Consider the following 23673-nt stretch of genomic DNA (forward strand, 5'->3'; position numbering starts at 1 on the left):
TTCAAGCCCAGGACTGGCAAAAAAAGTTTAAGTACTCTTCTCTAGGGTTGGGTTATATTATACATTACCTATCTAATCTAATACCAGTGCACCGAGGGTTTTCATTATTTTCGTTTTGTATATACCATTACACTTCCATTATTCTTCTTTTGCAGAAATAAACCAATCTTATTTATCTTCAAATGAAATTCTTTTGCTATTTTATACTTAACATACAAATTTCTTTCTTTTTCTTTTTTTTGCCAGTTGTGGGGGCTGAACTCTGGGCCTGGGCGCTGTCCTTCAGATCATCAGCTCAAGGCTATTGCCCTACCACTTGAGCCACAGCACTACTTCTGGCTTTTTTCTGCTTATGTAGTACTGGGGACTCGAACCCAGGGCCTCATGCATGCAAGGCAAGCACTCTACCACTGAGCCAACTTTCCAGCCCCAACATACAAATTTCTTGAGGGCAAGATTGGTTTATTTCTTCTGAATAGATTGTCAAGAATATTGTTACTGGGTCTACAGGAATTAACTTTTTCCCAGCCTTTTTTGGTAGTATTATGGTTTGAACTAAGGGCCTCCTACTTGCTAATCTGGAACTGTATCACTTGGGCTATGATCTAGCCCGTTTCTCTACTTTAACCACTTTTTTTGTACGTTTTTTATTGTAAAAAAATGCTGTACAGGGGGTTAGTTACATGAGCAAGGTAATGAGTACATTTCCTATTGAGCATTGTTGCCTCCTCCTTTGTTTTCCACCTACCATCCCTTCCCTCCCACCTCCACAACTACCCCCCACCGAAGTTGTAAAGTTCATTTTCAGCATAGTGTTTTGTATATCTCATTGTTACAATGGGAATTTTCCTCAAAGGTTTGGGCCAGTTTCATTGTGATTGTCCCAGAATTTGGATATGTAGAAATGTTTTCTTTCCAAGCAAGGTAGGGGAAAATTTTTCTTTCTTTAATTTCTAGAATCTATATATCAAGAATGTTTATAATATGTAGTGTTTAACTAGCATGTGTTCAATGAATAAGTGATATGTATGAGTCTGTTTATGTATGTAGAGAATGGGAGGTTTCACCAAATATTGTAATTATAAGTCAGTAAATGCTGGCTGTATGTAGTCAGTCTGCAAAGAAGTCTAGAGGTACCAAGAACATGCTGGAATTCAGACTTGAAGCAATCCCTACAGTCTGTAACTTACATTCACTGCAGGTGTGTCGTTTTCGGGAAGGATTTACTGAAACCTAATTTGAGCAATTAACCTAATGATAAGCAGGTACTTCATAGCGGACCACAGGTCAGACAGCCATACCTGGCTTGAGTGAAGTGTACATCCTCTGGCAGCAAAACAGTAGTAAGAAGTGGTTAGGACAGGTTCTGGTGGCTCACAACTGTAATCCTAAATATTCAGTAGGCTGAGATCTGTGGAGCTTGGTTCAAAGCCAGCCCAGATAGGAAACTCCACGACACCCTCATCTCCAATTAACTACCCATAAGACAGAAATAGAGTTGGTATGGACGGAATAGGAAAAACCTTAGGTCTCCTTGGCACAGGCTGAAATTTTCTTAATAGAGACCCAGAAACACAACAAATCAAAGAAAGGTTGGACAAATGGGATTGCATAAAGCTCCAGAGCTTCTGCATGGCAAAGGACATAGCTAGCAAGATCAATAGAAAGCCCACAGATTGGGAGAAGATCTTCACTAGCCATACAATGGACAAGGGTCTCATCTAAAATATACCTGGAACTCAAAAAATTAAATCCCCCAACAACAAATCCTCAAAGAAATAACTGCCCAATAAATAAGTGGGCTAAAGACTTAAAGAGAACCTTCTCTGAAGAGGAAAGAAGGATGGCCAATAGACACATGAAGAAATGCTCAACCTCCCTAGCCATCAAAGAAATGCAAATCAAAACAACATTGAGATACCACCTCACCCCAGTTAGAATGGCAAAAATCAAGAACTCTAATAACAACAGATGCTGGAGGGGATGTGGACAGAAGGGAACCCTACTGCATTGTTGGTGGGAGTGTAAACTTGTTCAACCACTTTGGAAAGCAGTAGGGAGATTCCTCAAAAGACTCCACATAGAGCTCCTCTATGACCCAGCAATCCCACTTTTGGGCATTTACCCAAATGATCACAAACAAGACCATACTAAAGGTACCAGCACAACTATGTTTATTGCAGCATTATTTACCATTGCTAAGATATGGAACCAAACCAGATGCCCCTCAGTAGATGAATGGTTCAAGAAAACGTGGTATATTATACACAATGGAATTCTATGCCTCCATCAGAAAGAATGACATTGCCCCATTTGTTAGGAAATGGAAAGACTTGGAAAAAATTATATTAAGTGAAGTAAGCCAGGCCCAAAGAAACACAGGTCCCATGATTTCCCTTATTTGCAATAACTAGTATATGTCTGAGACAAACAGAAACAGTCAGATAAGTTGATGTTAGGTGAAATGAACTCCAAGATAAGGACTCAAATGTTTTTTTCTTTCTTGCTATTGTTTCTAATATATTTATAAGATGATTTTTTGTTGCTTTTTATGTCCCTCCCCCATGGTATAACCCCTGCTTTCACTGTATTTGATGTCGGTATAATTTGTGTAGGAGAAGGGAAAAAAACAAATTGTTTAAATAGGGATACACGTGAACCCATTGTAACAATAAGATGTACAAGACATGTTGAAAATGAGCTTTACAACTTTGGTGCGTGGAGGGGGGGATGAGAAGGGTTGGGAAGGGGAAACAAAGGACGAGGCAACAATGCTTGATAAGAAATGTAGGGCTGGGAAGGTGGCTCAGTGGTAGAGCGCTTGCCTTGCATGCATGAGGCCCTGGGTTCGATTCCTCAGCACCACATAACCAAAAAGTAAAAAAGCCAGAAGTGGCGCTGCAGCTCAAGTGGTAGAGCGCTGGCCTTGAGCTGAAGAGCTGAGGGACAGCGCCCAGGCCCAGAGTTCAGGCCCCATGATCGGACCCAAAAAAAAGAAATGTACCCATTACCTTGTTCATGTAATTGTAACCCCTCTGTACAGTATTTTCACAATTAAAAAAAAAGTAGAATTGTTACATGAATGGTAGAGTGCTCAGGGATAGTGTCCAGGCCCTGAGTTCAAGCCCCAGTTCTGGAACTGGCACATGCATGTACACACACACACACACACACACACACACACACACACACACACACACACACACACACACACACACACACACACACACACACACACACACACACACACACACACACACACACACACACACGTAGGCAGTGTCTGTGTAACTCCACTGGAAATTTATATAGGTCCCAGCCGGTCTTCTGCAGTGTTTTTAAACACATAAGAACCTAGATCAGGATTTAGGAGCAGCGATTTTCTATGAAGCCATGCTATTTTTTCTTCTCTACCTGCTAAACCTAAGAGAATATACAAGTCTTAGATTCTCTTTTCATTCTTCAGATTTAGGGAGAGAAATCATTCTCTTTTCCCAGGGTTTATTCTCTTTGTTTTTATCTTAAAAATAAAGCAAACACTAACAAAAGCAGGTTGTTTTTAAGACTGTGTAAAACTCACTACTAAGGGTTTCTCAAGGACTTTCTTTGTTAAGAAATCTGCCAAATGGATAAAAATAATAGCATTCTATAATCTGAACCAGTATAGCTAAAATGTTGTTGTTTTTTATTTAAAAACAAAACAAAACAAAAAACTCCCCAAACACAAAGCGCTGTTTGGACTCAAGAGCACCTGAGTAAACTGGCAACAGGAAAATTAATCAGTCAACGATGCCCTGGCAGTTATTTGCACAGCTGTTTCCTTTCACTTAGCATACAATTTTAGTTTTTTAAATCTGTTACCCACAACATGCAATAGGTACATATGACATACTAAATGGCATGCCATTGTTGAAAAAGATCCAGCAGTTCTCACCATGGTAGAGTATTCAACATGTGAACACAAAACTCCAAAAAGACTCTCTCTGCAACCCCAAGTAGCACCAAAGAAAGCTGTTACACATGCCTTTTCTCTTTAGACAGACATCTAACTTGGTGTTGCCACTTTCCTGGGGGATGGTAGCATAAGCCTCCTTCTTGATTCTCTGACATTTTGTTCAAAATCTATTCTTTCCAATTTACCACTTTATGAAAAATCTGTCTGCCATTTCTAGCAAGAATTAGCTATAAAACGCACCTCTCTGCTGGGCACTGGTGGCTCACACCTGTAATCCTAGCTACTCAGGAGGCTAAGATCTGAGGATCGAGGATCCAAGCCAGCCTGAGTAGGAAAGTCTGTGAGACTCTCATCTCCAGTTAACCACCAAAAAGCCAGAAGTGGAGCTGTGGCTCAAGTGGTAGAGCACTAGCCTTGAGCAAAATAGCCAAGTGAGAATACAAGGCTCTGGAGCCCCAGTACTGGCACAAAAATAAACAAATAAAATGAACCCTGCTAAGACTCCCTCAATTAATTTCTCTCAACTGCTTAGTTCATATATCTATTTCATTGGTACCATAATTCAAGCTTTTCTCTAATTATTCTAATTTTGTTAATGTTTCTAGGGCATAAATCCCATGAAAACAGGGGAATTTCCAGCAAACTGAAAAGGAATTTATAGACTGTCTAATTACATCCTTTGCCCTACCCCTTTTGCTGAAGAAACTGAGGGCCCTTGTGGGTCAACCTGTCCAAGTCAGCCAAGTTAACAAATGAACTAGGCATAGAGGTCATTGTGTCCTGATTCTCAATAGTGTGCTTTTCATTTTTACCACATTAGGTTATCTTCCTATTTCACATGCATCTCTTCAGAACACCTTAGGAAGTGCTAGATACACACATGTCTCTCAAAAAACGTCAATATGATAAGCAGAGGAGTTTGTATAACTAAGTAATTGAGTCAAGAAAACCATCAGAAATCAGGAAGAGCATTTCCTTACTTACTTCTTTGCATGATGCCACCCTCCGGCCCAGTTAATTGCTACTTTACATATCCCATCAATCAGACACTGGGCAGCTGTGATTGTAGCCCCTCCTACTGCTGCAGCAAATTCAAATATCCCTTCAGTGGCTGGGCAATCGTACCCTGAAGGCAGAAACAGAGGGCTTGTTAAAGATGACTTGGAGGAGGAGGAGGAATAGGTTGAAGTGCCACAACATTCTCTAGCAAAAGCTACTGCACTGACATCAGTTCCAACTGAGAGAGAAACCTCTTCAATGCTGAAGAACGTTGGAGCTAGAAAGAATAAACATTCAAGATAAACAAATCACAACCTAGAGATAGTGCAAAGTGAGAGGTGATGAGGTGATGAAACCTGCTGTAGTTGCACAGAGCCCGGTCTGGACTCTAGATCTCTTGACCTGCTCCCTCAATACAGTGTCTTACTAAGCCATGTCGTTTCTCAAAATTATCACACTGGTTACTTTTTCTTCTTTTTTTAAAATAAGTTTTTGTTTTTTTGGGGTCCGGTCATGGGCCTGAACTCTGGGCCTGGGCGCTGTCCCTCAGCTCTTCAGCTCAAGGCCAGCGCTCTACCACTTGAGCCACAGCGCCACTTCCCGCTTTTTTCTTTTTGCTTATGTGGTGCCGAGGAATCGAACCCAGGGCCTCAGGCATGCAAGGCAAGCACTCTACCACTGAGCCACCTTCCCAGCCCCTTAAATAAGTTTTTTATTGTGAAAAGACTGTACAGAGGGTTTACAATCACATGACCAAGGTAATGAATACATTTCTTATCAAGCATTGTTGAGTCCTCCTTTGTTTTTCCCTTCCCATCCCTTCTCTCCCATCTCCACAACTACATTCCCCTTTTCCCCCCTTTTCACACTGGTTATTTATGGTTTTTAAAAATGTATTTAAAAGCCAACTGCCGGTAGCTGACACCTTTAACACTTGCTACTTAGGAGGCTAAGATCTGAGGATTATGGTTCAGTTCCAGCCCAGGCAGGAAAGTCTGTGAGACTCTTATCTCTAATAAACTACTCAGAAAATGCTGTTAATGGCACTGTGGCTCAAGTTGTAGAATGCTAGCATTGAGCACAAAGAAGCTCAGGGACAGAGCCCAGGCCCCAATTTCAAGCCTCAGGATCAGCAAAATATTTTTGCTTGTCTTGGGGTTTGAACTCGGGGCCTGCGTGCACTGTCTTTGAGCTCTTTTGCTCAAGCCTAGCACTCTACCACTTCAGCCATAGTTCCACATCTGACTTTTTTTTGTAGTTAACTGAAGATGAGTCTCATACACTTTCCTGCCCAGGCTTGCTTAGAATCTCAATCTTCAGATCTCAGCATCCTGAGTAGCTAAAATTGCAAGTGTGAGTCACTGGTGCTAAGCTTAAAAATGTATTTTAATAAGGAATCAGAAAAGTTAAAGGATGCTAAATCAACAGATATTCAGCCAGACCAGATATGAGTACTTTCATTAGGGCTGCATCAACTGAACTGTTTCTTTCTCCATCTGGATCATCATTCAGTTTTGTTTAATTTGCATGCTTTTTCTGGGTAGTGAGTTCTGTGTGGCTAAATCAAGAGATTAAAATGGACTACTGGGAGCATAACTCAGTGGCAGAGTATATGCCTAATATGTTTGAAACCTTGGGCTCCATCCCCAGCAACACACATATACACATGCACCCCACACACAGAGTGTTAACACATTATTTCTTAATTAAGCATTTAAAGTCATTATAAAAGTTATAAAATATGCATCAATATAATCCAGATGGGGGCTGTTAAGTCTCCCATCATTGCCTGGGAAAGATGTTACCTAGTCCATATTCTATGGAGTCGGGATGATCCTCGTCCCCTTCTTGGCTGATCTTCTGGAGATGCTGTAGGTAGGCATCAGTGTGAAAGGTGGCCATCTCCTCCATGGAGGCCACTTTGGGCTTCACTATCCTAATAATAACAGAGACAACAAAGAGAGGTAAGTGAGTCAGACCCAGGATATTCAAAAGTTGGAGACAGGAGCCAGTAATCTGAGAGGTTAAAATACAACTCCCAGGTCTGGTTCCAGTGAGCTGATGTAATAAACAAATTTGGTTCCTCCCTTGTACTGGACATACTCTACTTTCATATAAAGTATTGACCTTACTAATAATGGGCAGAGGACAGATTTCTTTCTCCTAGTTATAAATAGGCAAAAATAAGTGAGTAATTATATTTAAGTTAAACCAATTGTCAGGAATCAGATAAACCATATTCTATGAGTTGTAATTTTTTTGAGTTGTAATTTTTATGACAAGCCAGTAAGCAGAGATATCATCACTTGAATTAATTGCCAAATGGGATATATAACCCTTTCACCCAAGTCTTTATTTTGTTTTACTTATTTATTATAGTTTTGGTGCTGGAAATCGAATATAGGACCTTGCACATGCTAAGCATGTACTGCTGAGCTACATCTTGGCTTCTTATATCTTATTTTAAAAGGCAGTCAGGTTATCATGGGTTCGAATTTGGAGTGTATACATTAACTGATCTATACAGTTTTCTCATTGATAAAATAGGGAACTGCATGGGACTTGTGAAGAGTAAATGTGTGTGCCAGCACTGGGATTTGAATTCAAGACTGGGTGCTATTCTTTAGCTTATTTGCTCAAGGTTGATACTTTACCACATGAGCCATAGCCCTGCTTCTGGCTTTTTACTGATTAACGCACTTTTCTGTCCAGGCTGGTTTCAAACTGCAATCCTCAGATCTCAGCCTCCTGAGTAGCTATGATTACAGGCCTCTGCCACCAGGGCCCAGCTCACAAACAAATTCTTTGTGGTTAAATATCATCGATATTTGAGGAAACAAATTAGGAAACTCAAGATAAAAAAGTTTCTATACTTGGCCCTTCCCATCTATCTCTGAAAGGAAAAAGCTGGGGGGGGGGGGAGGGGATGAAACTGGGCTTTAGTCAGAACCTTTCAACCTACTCCTCATAGGAAGTGAAAAATAGGAGCACATAAGAGAATAAAAGGACCTGCCCTAGTGGTAGGCCTTAATTCCTCTGACTTCTAGCTGCTTGTTCCCCACTTTTTCTTTGTATCCTCACTGTACCTATGTTCTCCAGCCCTTGCAGCTGAAAGGGGTTTCTAGGGACCAGCAACACCAACATTTCCTGGGAATTTCTTTTTTTTTTTTTTTTTTTTTTGGGTCCGGTCGTGGGGCCTGAACTCTGGGCCTGGACGCTGTCCCTCAGCTCTTCAGCTCAAGGCTTGCGCTCTACCACTTGAGCCATAGCGCCACTTTCCGGCTTTTTTCTTTTTGCTTATGTGGTGCTGAGGAATCGAACCCAGGGCCTCGAGCATGCAAGGCAACCGCTCTACCACTGAGCCACCTTCCCAGCCCCGGGAATTTCTTAAGAATGCAGAACTTCAGCCTTACCCCAGACTCAGTGAATCAGAATTAGTACTTAACAGCTGATTTTTTAGAACAATTCAGCAAAATGAAATTCTGATTTATTGAACAAACTTTGTTTCATATACACATCAAACAGGTCACTCCTCCTGCTCTCCCCCCCCCCAAAAATGCAGCAACTTCATAGACAAAAAAAGGGGAAAAAAGAATCCTTTTTTGTCTTTAGCCTTTTTTTTTTTGGGTCAGTTGTGGGGCCTGAAAGCTGGGCCTGGGCGCTGTCCCTCAGCTCTTCAGCAGAAGGCTAGCACTCTACTACTTGAGTGTCAGCCCCACTTCCGGCTTTTTCTGCTTATGTGGTGCTGAGGAATTGAACCCAGGGCCTCATGCATGTAAGGCAAGCACTCCACCACTGAGCCACATTCCCAGCCCCAGTGTCTTTAGCCTTTTTAACTATCTTATATAAATGAACTACTTTATAGTACAACTAAGTATATATACACAAAAAAGTTACTGAAATGCTCAGAATAAGATTGTTTATTTTATATTTTTTGTACATATTGTTCCAAATGACCAAAGCAGCCTTAAGTGCATTCTGTCCTACCTCTGACTATTTGTAGTGTCACCATGTTCATTATAATCTCAGAGGAGAAAAAAACCTCTGACAAAAAGCAAAAACAACAACAAAAAAATAACAAGATGATTTCTACAAGATAATATTTCTTAAATTCAAGTTGAAGGAGCGCAGATCCAGACCGCAGAGATGTAGTCATGGTTTCTTAATGTCTGATGAACTGGGGCACAGCTGCAAGTTTTTCACTGAATTAAAATGTCTATAAAGGCTACTAGTAAAACTAAGCTGCTCAGGAGAAATCCTTTGGCCCAGCCTTAAAAATGAAATATTACAGTCAAGACCCAGTGATTCTTATTTCTTCTTCAAGAAAACTTGTCTATATCATCTATCCATAAAATAAAAAGTTTATAATTTCTTGGACTGTTTCCCAGACCTATTGGCTTTCTCATATGGTACCTTCCCATGTACTTTGTTAAATGTTAAAAGTTGAAAATACCAACTAAGCTGGTCCCTGGTGGCTCACACCTCTAATCCTAGCTACTCAGAAGGCTGACATCTGAGGGCTGTGGTCCAAAGCTAGCCCAGGAAGGAAAGTCTGTGAGACTCTTACCTCCAATTAATTACCAAAATGCTAGAATTGGAGCTGTGGCTCAAAGTGGTAGAGCTCTAGTTTTGGGCACAAAAGAGACAGTTCCCAAGGCCTGAATTCAAGCATCAGGACTTGCATGCATACACACACACACACACACACACACACACACACACACACACACACACACACACACACACACACACACACACACACACACACACACACACACACACACACACACACACACACACACGGCCTGAATTCAAGCATCAGGACTTGCATGCATACACACACACACACACACACACACACACACACACACACACACACACACACACACACACACACACACACACACACACACACACACACACCACTACCAACACCACTACCAACACCAACACCACCACCAACTAAAAAGTAAATAGTGGAGAAGACAGTTGGATTTTCTTTGCTGTTTGCAGTAAAATAATTTCAAACTTGTGTTGCCAAAAATAATTAAAAATTAAACAAAACTTAGTGAGGATGAACATCAATGGTTCACACATGTAATCCTAGCTACTCAGGAAGCTGAGATCTGAGGATCACAATTCAAAACCAGCCCAGGCAGAAAAGTCCGTGAGACTTTTTTCTCCAATAAATTGCCAGAAAACTGGAAGTGGCACTGTGGCTCAAGTGGTAGAGTACTCACCTTGAGCTGAAGAGCTCAGGGACAATGCCCCGGCCCAGAGTTCAAGTCCCAAAACCAATTAAAAAACTTAGTGAACTGTGTGCATCAGTGTCTCATGCCTGTGATCCTCGCCTCTCAGGAGGCTGTAGTCTGGAAGATTTGAGGCTAGCCTAGCAGAAAACTCCATGAGATTCCAACTCCAATTAATCACACAAAAAGCTGGGTGGGAGGTGTGGCTTGAGTGGTAACCATCAGCCTGGCAAGTATAAGGCCCTAAATTCAAATTTCAGTACTTCCAAAACAAACAACAAAAAACACCCAAACACTTAAAAAATATACAGTTATACTGACTGAACAAGGTTTAATGATGACTGAAGCTGGGTGCTGGTGAATCGTACATTTAATCCTAGCTATTCAGAGGAGACTGAAATCTGAAGATTATGGTCCAAAGCCAGCCCAGGGAGGAAAGTCTATGAAAGTCTTATGTTCAATTAACCACCAAAAAGCTGGAAGTGGAGATGTGGCTGAAGAAGTGATAAGAGTGCAAGCCTTGGGCACAAAAAGTTTAGGAACAGAATCCAGGCCCTGGGTTCAAGTCCTAGCACTGGCATAAAAAAACAAAAAATAAAGAACATGTCTAAAGGAAGTAACACCAAGTGGGGAGTGGTAGAACATTGTTGTAATCCCAACACCTGGAAAGCAGAGTTGAGCTCTAGACTATCCTGGGCTACACAGCAAGACCCTGTCTCAACCTCTGTCCATAAAAAGGAGGTACACAAGAAATCATTTGCTTAATTATAAAGATGAAAGATGAAAGCAGAAGATAAGCATACAATACTAGCTGGTGTAGGACACTTATCTATTTGGCCAGAAAATATCATAAGTATTACTTATAAATGTGGCAGGTTCATATAGATGCATTTATACTGACATTAATATAGAATAGGCAATATTTTTATTCTTGGAGTTTGAATTCAAGGCCTTATTTTGCTAGGCAAGTGTTCTTCCACTTGAGCCATATCTCCAATGCAGTCCTTTTTTTGTTTACTTATTTTTCAAATAGGGTCTCACATTTATACCCAGGCTTGTCTATTTATCCCTACCTATTTATGCTGCCTCTGTAGCTGAGATGATAGTTATGAGCTACCATGCCTAGATTCATTTTTTTAAAAGAAGCACTTCATTGCATCTGGAGTCCTGACTGGCTTCAGCAGTTTGCTTGGGTCTTGACTTTTCTCCAAGCTAGGTCATTAAAGTATGGTGGTGGTAGAAGCATTTCTAAAAATCTTAGGTTGAACCTGTACCCTCAAACCTGGCTTAGAGGAAAAAAATCCGGCCCCATCAAAAACAAACCCCAAACACAGTACAAAACAAGAACCGAAGACCTGCAACATAACTCATCTCAAACTGTCTACCAAATACCTATCACACCCCGAAATAAAGTCGGATATGTAATGCATGGTAACTCTCTCTGTTTTTTTCAAGTTTCCTTAATTTTTCAAGAGCTTTTCTAAAGTTACAGGAAGATTACAAACACTATAAATACTCTGACAAAAAAAAAGGCTTTTTTTTTTTTTAAGGCAACATACTCTCCTTAATTATCCCCAGTGTGAAGTAGGACTGCAAGGCTATGTTTGGGCTTCTAGCTTTAGGGATGAAAAGCTAGATGCAGAATAACCAACTTACCTCATGTGCTTATGCAGTGCATATGCTTCAATCAGAGAATGGACCATACTGGCCTAAAAAAATACAGCATAAGGAAAAAGAAAGACAGAGTACAGTCTCTTTCATAGTTTAATTCAACGAAATCCAATAAACGTCACCAAGATTGAAGGAGCTATCTACTTTAGCTCGCCTCCCTTTCTTAATGGAATGCGCTTTAGCCGATACAGAGATGAGGAGTCAAAATCGCGTAGATAGTAGCTGCCCGGCGCCTTTCCACGGGAGATGGAGTACTTCTCCTCAGCAGTTTCTCTTTCACAACGTAAGCAATCCCCACCTAAAGAAACTCCATCTCGGCCTTGCCATTCCCCCTTCTCTTCACGGATTCCCTCCCCCTCTCTCCCCCACCGGCTTCTGGCACTCTCCGAACCCCCCGGGAACGCTTTCTCTTTACATCAGCTTTAGGCTCCGGACACAGCGACTCCAATTTCTGTGGCGGATTTTTAGTCTCCCGCCTTCCTAGAGCCCTCCCGTCTACCCCGACAGACCGCCCTTCAAGCACAAAACCCACCCAGGTCTTTCATCCCAATCTCTCTCACCCGCTTGGGAACCTTGGTCAGGGAGTCGCACACGCTGACATACTCCGGACTGTAAATGTAAACAGGGCGTAGCGGCTTCCCACCCTTTCCTTGGGACTGTAGTTTGTCCATCTTCCGCTTCCCACAGCTTCGGAGGCACGGTCTGGATTCTACTGCCTTCAGACCCAGCCTGAGCTCCGGTTCCTGCTCCCCAGATTGGCCGCAGCGGTGCTCCCCGGTCAACATTCCCTCCTATTCTTGAGACCGCGGGAGACACTGCCCCTGCTCCTCAGCCAATTGTGGCGATGGCTGGGCCTTCTCAGGACAGAAGAACCCGTCTCAGTGACAGCACCTCAAAGAAAGAAGGCTTGGCAGATAAAGGAAAATGCCCAAATAACTGCCAATTAGGACCGGCTTATTATGACAGAAATAAATACGGTCAAAACTAATCATACCTTGTTGCCCTACGGGGCCATTTGAGATGAAGTCAGGCCAGACTCAGAGCATGCTGGGAGATGTAGTTCTTAACACGTCTGGGTAGCGGAAGAGCTGCGGCTAAACACTAAAATAGTCGTACATTTCATTTTTAACAACAAAAAACGAGCCGCGACTCTTTATGAATTGCTTCACTATGAAAATACTAGACTTTTAAATATTTAATGACAGATTCAATGTAGCTGTCTACAGCCCCCCACTTCAACTGTTTATCCTGAACATGGGCATGGGGATCAATGAATGATGTAAATGGTTTGCAAAGTATGCACAGTAAATTCTGTGCAGCAGTTTTAGTTTAACATTTATCATCATTTACTGTGTAAGAGGTAATGAACCACAAGAATTTATTCAGGCAAATCTGATATGTTCCCAAGAGACTATGTGATACTGTGAAAATTGCTTGGTAGATTCGAATCAAGCAGTGATGTCAAATGTACTCCCTGAATGTTGATATAATAATAGGAAGGATGTAGGATGTGTTCAGTTGTGTTTGGAAATTGTAGTTCTTCCCTCCCTCCTTTGTTGTAAAACTAAACAAAAGCTAGGGATATGTTTCAAGTTTGGTTTGCAGGTCCTGTTAAGAGTATCCTGAGGCAGTTGTAGAATTACAATCAGCATGTCCAGGTTCTTCGATGTTTGCAGGATTTGGTACAAGCTGAACTGATCTACTAGCACCCCCCAGACACAGGCCATATCTGCAACTTCTTTAAAGTCTAGCTTACTTTTTTATTCTTAAAAAAATGTGATATGCACTGTGGATATATTTTTTCATATTATCCTTCCACAGTCCTTTGAAGGACATTGTAATATACCCATCTAACAGATGCAGTTTGGAGAAAGAGAATAACTGTGTAAAGTTGCACATTTAAGGAGAAAAGCCATAATTTAAAATCAGGACAGTGACAGTGAAGGTTTAAATCTTTTATTATATAAACCTGATTCCTATAGGGTGATTTTGCGTTCTATCTAACTTTGTTCAACTCTCCACTTAGTATTCCCTTAATACTTAGTATTTTGGAAATCATTGTGGGTGAGGGGTTTGTGTTTATTTATTCTCTAACTAGGATGTAAGTTGTCCCACATGAAATAAGTGTGCAGTTCAGCTGTGAATTCAAAGACGAATTACAATCTAGTCTGTGCCCTAAGGAATCTGCATTCTTGTAGAGAAGAGAGGTAAATGCACAATAAACCATACACATGGCAGTCAGATAATGAATATAGGATGCTTAGCTTACTAATTTTTTTAAAAAGCATTGTCAGGCACAGTATTAATGGTGGTAACCTGAAGTAATCCCATCACTTGGGATGCGGTAAGAGGATCAAGAGTTTGAGGGCAGCCTGGGCTCTACTGCAACACGTTGTCTAAAAAATGAAATAAAACAGTTGCTGGGCACCTGTACCTCACATCTAGGCTGAGATCTGAGAGCCAAGATTCAATGTCAGCTCAAGCAGTCAAATCTGAGAGATCCTTATCTCCAATTAACCATTAAAAAGCCAGAACTTGAGTTACTGTTCCAGTGATATAGCACCAACTCTGAGTGAAATCCCCAAGCCAGACCAAGAGGCCCTGTGTTTATGCTCCAGTAGCAGTGTGCATGTGTATATACACACAGAGACACACACACACAGACACAGACACACACACACACACACAAGGAAACACTTAACATTCAATAAATGGTAAGTAGGATTCTCATACAGTGGTTTTAAGAGGATGAACAGGATTTTTCTCTGTGAATATGGGAGCTAGAGGACAGCATGCTGACTAGAATGAGCAGCATAAGCAAAAACTGTACAAAATTCTTCATCTACTTTAGCTGAAGGAACCACAATTTAAAGAGCTTTTGAACAGCATAATAAAAAAAAACAGACTTAATTCTGTGGAAATGGGGGAACATTTAGAGAGATTTGTTTTCTGTGTGCTGGTATTGGGGCTTGAACTTAAGACTTTGTGTTCTTGCTTGGCTTTTTCATAGCTGGCACTCTACCACTTGCACCACACATCTAGTTCCAGCTTTTTGCTGGTTAATTGGAGATGGAGGTTCCTGGACTTTTCTGCCTGAGCTGGCTTTGAACCTCAATTTTCACATTTAAGCCCCCTGAGTAGCTGGGATTACAGGTGTAAGCCACCAGTGCCCAGCTCATTTAGACAGATTTTGCTGTGTGGTCCTGGAAATCAAGCCTAGGATATTGTGCATGGCAGGCAAGTGTGCTGCCAAGTGAGCCACACTCTGTTCCTTAGAAGAATTTGTGAAGAAAATTATACAGTAATAGTGTGTAGGAAAAAATAGTCATTGAAAGACTAGAGGCTTGGAGTCCCAAAACTTCCCAGATAAGAAGTGATTATTTAAATTAAGGTGATGGCAATGGAAACAGTTTCATAAATCATTGCGTTAGGAAGTTGCATGAGAAATAAACATTTTCCAAATAAAAATGAAGTCATAAGAGTGTCTGAGAGAGCAAACAATACATGGCTTTCTCTTCTGCAGTGTGTAATAGTCATATATTACAAAATTTCAAACCCAAACTCATTATTCCCCCAGACAAGTACCTTCAATCCTTTTCCCATCTTTCACAGCCCAATAAAGATACCAATGCCTAACCAGTTGCGTGGGCCAGAAATCTGGGTGTCATTTGTGTATCCTTCTTTTGTCCCACCTGAAAATCCAACCCATCATCAATTTCCATTAGTTATATCTATAGGAATCACTTTACATACATTTACTTCTCCCCCTTGGTAGAGTCATTACCCTAGTCTGAGCACTATTATTTTTGGCCTGGACTTTCTTCAATATCCACATGGTCTCTCCTACTCTGGCTGCCTGTACAAACCATTCTCTTTGCAGCTCTAAAACAAAAGTGAATTGGTTCACATCATTTAAACTTGCCCTGCACCATAGAATCTTCTAGCTACAAAGCAGTAACTTTTGAAGATTCCTTGCTCTGGATATTTGTAATAGGAAAAAGACAAAAGAAAGGTGACAAAAAGGAAACAGCTGAATCAAAATGATTGTAATAAGCCGAGCGCCGGTGGCTCACACCTGCAATCCTAGCTACTCAGGAGGCTGAGATCTGAGAATCGCGGTTCAAAGCCAGCCCGGGCAGGAAAGACCGTGAGACTCCTATCTCCAATAAACGACTAAAAAACCGGAAGTGGCGCTGTGGCTCAAGTGGTAGAGCGCTCGCTTTGAGCTGAAGAGCTGAGGGACAGCACCCAGGCCCAGACCCATGACCAAAAAAAAAAAAAAAAAAGATTGTACTAAGATTTCCCAGGAATCAGTAGAGGTATTTCAAGGAGGAAGAGCTAATAAAAAATGTTCACTGGTGCTCTATGGGGTGGGTGGAATCAGAGGTAGGAGAGGAAGCCAGAATGCAAGGGTTAAGAAATGAAGCACTCACCCTTATATGTAGCTTCCTTTTTGAAGTAATATGATTGTGAAAGGAAGTAGTGTGAGGGGATATCAGAGCCCAGCTTTGCTTTTAAAAGGACAAAAGAGAACTTCACACACTCATAGATGGGGGGAAAAGAGTCCATGGGGCTCTAGGAAATGACTGAAATGTGAAATGATGACATATTAGCAGTGTAAGTAGGTAATGAGACTTGTTTTGGGCCTTCTGGGCTAGGCATTGTGGAAGGAGCTGGGCAGGATACAGAAGAGCAATTAACATTCTAAATTCTGCATGGTAATCAGATAAACTGGACATAGGTGTGTGTGTGTGTGTGTGTGTGTGTGTGTGTGTGTGTGTGTGTGTGTGTGTGTGTGTGTGTGTGTGTGTGTGTGTGTGTGTGTGTGTGTGTGTGTGTGTTCTTTCTTTAACATCTAGAGAGACAGCCAAACTTTTCAATGAAGGAGTATTATTTCTCAACTGGAACCAGTATCTTAGAACAGCACAAAATGTAGCAAGATAATTTAATCTTACAAAAAGGTAAGTTGATGCACAATGTTCTGAAACTGACTCCTTGTACCTGCAGCAAATCTAATAAAGGATCTGGAGCCTTGCTCATGATGAAGATAGTACAGATCATGCTGCAAGTCTCCAATCTCAATTTTCTACATGCTTAATACCTATGTAGTCCTGAAACCATGAAAAAATTCCTTCTAAAGTCCTCAGAGGAAGCCAGCTGAATCATGGCTTACCAAGCTGATGATCTTGCTTTCTTCAACCATTGTTTCGAAAGGTAATGCTGGAACCTGCAAAGCCAGGTAAGTTGAACTGGACCAATTATTTTTAATCTTCTCCCCTGCTTTCACTTGCTGGCAGAAGCAGATGAGAGGAAAAGTTAACACATTAAAGGAGCACTACCAGGGCTGGGAATGTGCTTAGGCAGAGTGCTTGCCTAGTATGCATGAGGTCCTGGGTTTGATTCCTTGGTACCACAAACCAAATAAATAATTTTTTAAAATGTCACTACCAGGTTAGGCATGGGACATAGGCATGTGGTTCTAGCTAACAGGTGGAGACAGGTTGATGAATGTTTGAGGCCAGAATGGGAAAAAGTTAGTGAAACTTTATGTCAAAAAATAGCCTGGCTCAGTGGTAGAGTGCTTGCCTAGCATGCATGGAGCCCCGGGTTCCATTCCTCAGTACCACATAAGCAGAAAAAGCCAGAAGCGATACTGTGTCTCAAGTGGTAGAGTACTAGACTTGAGCAAAAGAAGCTTGGGTACAGTGCCCAGGGATTCAAGCCCCAAGACTGCTTAAAAAAAAAGCGGGACACCTGTGGTTCACGCCTGTAATCCTAGCCACACAGGAGGCTAAGATCTGAGGATTGTGGTTCAAAACCAGCCAGGACAGGAAGACCATGAGACCCTTATTTTCAATTAACCACCAGAAAACCAGATGTGGCCCTATGGCTCAAGTGGTAGAGCATTCACCTTGAGCTGAAAAGCTCAGGGAAAGCACCTTGGCCCAGAGTTCAAGCCCCATGACTGACCAAAAAAATGCAAAACAAAACAAAACAATCAAAAAATCAACTAGCCTGGTGTAGTGGCATAAGCTTGTGTTCCCTGTTACTCCAGATGCGGAGGCAAAAACATTACAATTCAAAGCTGGCCCGGGCAAAGTTAATGTGAAATCCTATTGGGGAAAAAAAACAAACTAAAACAAAGGACTAGGGGCATGGCTCAAATGGTAGAGTGAAACTTGCTAAGCAAAAAAATGTCACTACCATTTTGGCCAATTTCTTTGTTCATTTTATAATCTGTCCACCAATGCTTTAAAAGCTAATCTTGTTTTCACACCACCCACTAGTGTCTTTACCAAAGAATGTAGTTGCTACAAATGTGAACTCTTGATCCAGACTACATGGGTTAAAATCCCAGCTCCACCACTTATGAGCTGATCCAACTTGAAAAATATGCTTTAACTTTCAATACCTCCATGCCCTTGTCTGTAAAATTGGGGTGCCAACAGTATCACTGTTGGTGACTGTGAGGATGAGATGAGATTATGCCTATGTCATTTGATAAGCACTCAAATATTGGTAGTTTTAAGAACTATTATTCCTTAGTATTCCAAATATCCCTTAATATTTTGGAAACTATCATTCTCCTTTCCCCCATACTACTACTGAAAGGGTTTCAACACATTTCTTATTTGTTTGTTTGTTGTTGTTTCCTGTTCTAGGGCTTAAACTCAGAGCCTGGGCACCATCTCTGAGCCTCTTTGTGCTCAAGGCTAGCTCTGTATCACGTGAGCCACAGCACCACTTCTGGCTTTTTTTTTTTTCCTGAGTAGTTTATTGGAGATAAGAGTTTCACAAACTTTCCTGCCTGGGCTGGCTTTGAACTGTGATCCTCAGGTCTCAGCCTCCTGAGTAGTTAGGATTACATGTGTTAGCCACTGGCATCCAACCTGATTGTTTTGAGGCAAACTTTCAAATCAGATTTATCCAGGCACTGGTAGCTCACGCCTGTAATCTTAGCTGCTCAGGGGCTGAGATCTGATGACTGTGGTTTGAAGCAGCCTGGCAGAAATGTCTGTGAGACTCTTAGCTCCAATTAACCACTGAAAAGCTGGAAGTGGAACTGTGGCCCAAGTGGAAAAGTACTAGCCTCAAGCAAAAAAGCTCAGGGACAATGTCCAAGCTTTGAGTTCAAGCCTCACGCCCATCAAAAAAACAAATGACAATTCTTGCCTCTCCAATTGTATTAAATCTCCAGAATGTAGTAAAATGGAATTAGCTAACCCATTTTTATTATATAATGGCCAGTGAATGTTATATATAAGATTATAGAAATATTTATAGTATTTAGGAAAATAAACTGTTTTAAGTACCCTCCAGTAGCTTAGAAGCAGCATTTGGGCCCAACTGAAATTCTGAGTAAAAATCCACCTTATCCTATTAACATAACCTTTCCACTTAAGACATCAATAAGCCTGTTTAAATTTATGAGCCTAGTTTGGGTATATATCTGAACAAAAATGTATAATATACAATACATATTAAAATTATTTAAATTTGTTTCAGCTAATGAGCTTTGCCTCAATTGTATAATTAGAGTATGTTAAATAAATCCACAAAATAAGCTCTAATCACAAAAACACATGGTTTTGTACACTGGCACCAAACTTGATTTAATTGCAAATTCTAAATCTTTATTCTATTTTTAAAACATGAATGACTTAAAAAATTCCAACATGCTTTTTAAGTATTATAAATTTAAAAGGAACCTGTAGAGTTTTGTGAAAGGTTAAGTAGCATGGCCTGGGGTCACAGAGACATTTGTAAAATAAACCCAGAGAGGTGTAGCCATCAGTGTCAATCCAGACAAATGAGTGCAGGAAGGAGTGGTGGTTCTCACCTGTGTCACTCCAGATGTACCTCCGGTGACTGGAGCATACTTACAGCCAATGAAAAGACAAACTATTTCAGACTTGATTAATCTCTTCAAAAGTGACCAGAAAAATATGAATAAGAAAAGTACTTACTGTGTATTTCTTTTTTTTTATACAAAGCATATCTTTAATATTTTTATTGTAAAGATACTGTACAGAGGGGTTACAGTTACATGAGTAAAGTAATCTTACTGTGTATTTCTGTGTGCTTGGAGAAAGGTACTAAAAGGTGTGCCATCCTCTTTTTGTTTCCACCATCTGTTTTCTATCTATCTATGTTCAGTGCATTCAGAGGATTGCTACTGGTTTTGGAAAAAGTGTTTATAGAATCTTCTGCCCATCTACTCCTATTCCCGTTCTTGGAGAAAAGCCTTACAAATCCAAGGGAAATTAGGGGATTCAAGTAGGAAATTATCTGAGTGAAAACAGGGAAATTAGCTATCACTACCAACAAATCAGAAAGAAAAGTAGGAGAAATGTTGTGCCAAGCAAGTCTTCTATGCCTGAGACCAGAAAAGACTATTGGAGCACCCTTCCACTGCCTGTGCGTGTAAGCCAGAGTTCTGCCCTGCTCAGTTCACTTGCCACACTCATACTCACATACTTACTCAGTCTAACAAATGTACTCACAGACACATGGTCTTGTCACAACTAGTTACATTCTACTTAACTATTGCACATGTGCGCGCACACACACACACACACACACACACACACACACACATAAATACCATGAGATACAGGGACATGAGCTCTAAAAGTGAATATATAAGTGGAAGAGTTTAAGAATAGTTTTTGGAGGCAGTTGAGAGGGGCTGATTGGTTGGCTGTAGAAAGTGAGTAGCTAAGTGAGTCAGAGACAAAAAGTACAAGAAAAGTGATCAGTAGAGCAGTTACAGACTGGACTGCTAGGATTTTCTTTGTTGAAGATGGATGCTTCCATTCTCTGTGCTGTGTGGGATTCAGAGGCAAGGATTTGGGGCAAGGCTATCTGCAAGGAGCAGTCCATGGTGGGTACCTATGGCCCTATGCGTGTAACACTGCCCACATATCTTCTCATCTTTCCCTTCCTGTCTGGAAATGGGCTCCCGAATCTCTTGCTCTAGGTTATTGTACATGTTCTGCTCTGAGTAACAAAAATCTTCATAAAAGGTGATTTAAAGTGTCAGTACAACATTTCCTGGCTCAGCTTGCATTGACCATCAAAAAGAGGGGGTAGGCATCATGGACAGAGACAGAAAGGAAAACAATAGGCAATTCTACAGAGAAACTATTTTATCACTTAGAATAAGGCAACCTGTAAGTGAAGAAGGAGATTATGATCTGAGGGGGGGCTTTTTTGGCTTTTTTCTGCTTATGTGGTGCGGAGGAATTGAACCCAGGGCCTCATGAATGCAAGGCAAGCACTCTACCAATGAGCCACCTTCCCAGCCCGGAGATTATGATCTGGTATTTTCTTTTTTTCTTTTTTTTCTTTTTGTCGGTCGTGGGGCCTGAACTCTGGTATTTTCTTTTCTTAGGAAAAGGCACTTAGTAGATAGTTCTAATTTACAGCAATGTAAAATCCAACAACTTAAAAGTCCACTTACTAGAAGTAATGTCCCAAAGCACCCACCACTCATATAGATAATAAAACTACATATAACAACCATCAACTATGAAGAATAAGTTAAATATTAATTCCTGTTCCCCAAATGGGAGTTATGAAAATAAGTTGGTAACATTCTCTGCAGAATAAAAACACATGCAGATTTTTATAAACTGTGAACAAATTAGAAGCAGTATTTGAAGGCCTGGGTGAGCTTATGCACACTGTAGGTAAATCTCCAAGTAAGGTTCTCTTCTTCTAAAGCAGTTAGTTTACCAGAAGACTTTTTTCTTATTGGAAGGAATGGGGCTGAAAGGGGCCCAGGGGAGTGATCAGGGGCTAGAATTTCAATTCCATGCATAATCAACCAAGAAAGCTCAAATTTTTCACTGCATGGGATAGCTACTGTGGGGCAGGAACTCCTGCATGTAGGTGGCAGTTGCCTTGGAGAGGTGGGTCATGGTGCCAAACATACCACTGGGAGCACTGTCATATAGAAGAGTACAGATGCCAGATGCGGGATCCTTTGCCAACATGGTATCATCTGCACCAAGGGTTGTCTGTTTGGTTTTACAGGTGGGAAAACACATGGGAAAGGAAAAAAAATTACAAATCCTACCAAGCAAAATCCTGGTTAGTATAACTCATAGCCTTTTCTCCATTACCAGTTAGTTGGCTACTAAGCTACTTAGCCAGGAATGGATGAGGGTAATGTCCAAAATGACAAATATGGTTTGGGGCTTGAACTCAGGGCCTCTCACTTCCCTTGGCTTTTACACTCAAGGCTGATATTCTACCATTTGAACCATAGATCTACTTAATTGGAAATAAGAGTCTCAGACTTTTCTAACTCAGCTAGCTTCAAACTTTGATCCTCAGATTTCAGACTCCTGAGCAGCTAGGATTACAGGCATGAGTTACAGGTGCTGGGTTATGAACATGACTTTCTAAACATGTCTTTGCACTACCCTTCAGAATTTAAAAACTATTTTAAATTTTCTCTTTTTTTGTCCGTTGTGGGGCTTGAACTCAGGGCCTGGGCACTGTCACTGAGCTCTTTTGATCAAGGCTAGTGCTCTAACACTTTGAGCCACAGCTTGGCTTCTGGCTTTTGGAGCTAAGAGTCTTACCAGGACTTTTCTGCCCCTGCTGGCTTCGAACTGTGATCCTCAGATCTCAGCCTCCTGAGTAGCAAGGATTACAGGTTGGAGCCACTGATGCCTGGCTATTTTAAAATTATTTTAAGATAAATATAAAGTGATAGTTAATTAAATGTGACACATCTGTTTATAACAGATAAATACTAATACTTAGAGATTTGCTTAGTGGGACTTTCATCTGAAACTTTCTAGTATTATTTCAGCTTGACTTCTTTTATCTTGTGTTTAATCACTAATCTTTAGAAGCCAACTTAAAAGAAAAAGATCATAATCTTTCTAAATCTAATCTATGTCTCAAAGTGGTCACATTTTCAGACACAGACTGATAGCAATCCAGAATATTGAAAATTAGAACTGTCCTAGAAAATCCTGGATGGTTTTCTTTTGTATCCTTTTACAGTGGCTGAGAAACAAATACCTGCTACACATTTTTCCTGTGGATAACACACACACTATTTCCTTCTTTGATCCTGCTGTTAGACAATATTTGGAACATGTTCAAGAAAGTTACTTATTTATTTATTTATTTATTTAGGTACCAGTACTGGGGCTTGACCTCAGGTCCTGGACACACTCCTTTAGCTATCTCCCTGAAGGCTAGCAATCTTAACACTTCAGCCACCATTCCAATTCCAGCAATTTACTGGTTAATTGGAGATAACAGTTTCACAAACTTTTCTTCCCATCTGGTTTCAAATTGTGATCCTCAGATCTCAGCTTACTGAGTAGTTAGGATTACAGTCTTGGGATATCAGTGCCCAGTGAGAAGTTAGTCTTTTTTAATGTGGTTAATATTCTGGGAGATTATTCAAGAAGATAATAAAAAATATAGAAATAAAAGTTTCACTTTAATATTTTCCTATAAGTAAGCAGTAAAAGCCAAGCAAAACTAAATCTAAATGTGCTTTTTTTCTAATAGACCAGAAAGGAGTGCTTTCAGCCCTTAAAGCTACAAAAGAAGTATGATCAGGAATTGGAAATACGATGCTAATGCCATGCTTTAAAGGCTTTTCAGAAGAAAGCATAACACTTCTTAAGTTCCAGGCAACTTCACCATCTAATACAAATAAAAAAATACATGGGGTGAGGAAGGCTGATAAAGGGAGATTAAATTCTATCAGTGCAAGCTGTATGCCTGTGTGGAATATCACATGGAACTCCATTAATACACCTAACA

The 23673-nt window shown here is 40.7% G+C and overlaps 1 protein-coding gene and 1 long non-coding RNA gene across 4 annotated transcripts in view; one reads left to right on the top strand and one right to left on the bottom strand.

The window, feature by feature from the left end:
- Hdac8 (histone deacetylase 8) overlaps positions 1-17076 on the bottom strand; it is a 265953-nt gene extending 248877 nt beyond the window's left edge. Inside the window, exons 1-5 of one of the 2 annotated variants that reach the window (XM_070040341.1) lie at positions 17048-17076; positions 12435-12975; positions 11860-11912; positions 6760-6890; positions 4936-5081 (exon numbers count right to left, since the gene is read on the bottom strand). In XM_070040341.1, coding sequence (XP_069896442.1) covers positions 4936-5081; positions 6760-6890; positions 11860-11912; positions 12435-12659 — 555 coding nt within the window. In that variant the 5' untranslated portion in view covers positions 12660-12975; positions 17048-17076. Of the gene's footprint in view, positions 1-4935; positions 5082-6759; positions 6891-11859; positions 11913-12434; positions 12976-17047 lie in introns of those variants that run through there. The other variant, XM_070040340.1, reaches the window with a different exon arrangement.
- The window catches only part of LOC138840293 (uncharacterized), a 240599-nt gene that overhangs the window by 214601 nt on the left and 2325 nt on the right, over positions 1-23673 (top strand). For both annotated transcript variants that reach the window (XR_011376059.1, XR_011376060.1), the window contains exon 5: positions 16882-17113. This is a non-coding gene — a long non-coding RNA (uncharacterized lncRNA). The remainder of the gene's footprint in view (positions 1-16881; positions 17114-23673) is intronic.

The sequence above is a fragment of the Dipodomys merriami genome, unplaced genomic scaffold, assembly GCF_024711535.1.
Source record: "Dipodomys merriami isolate MVZ:Mamm:240054 unplaced genomic scaffold, mDipMer1.0.p SCAF_3, whole genome shotgun sequence".
In the NCBI taxonomy this organism is placed as follows: domain Eukaryota; kingdom Metazoa; phylum Chordata; class Mammalia; order Rodentia; family Heteromyidae; genus Dipodomys; species Dipodomys merriami.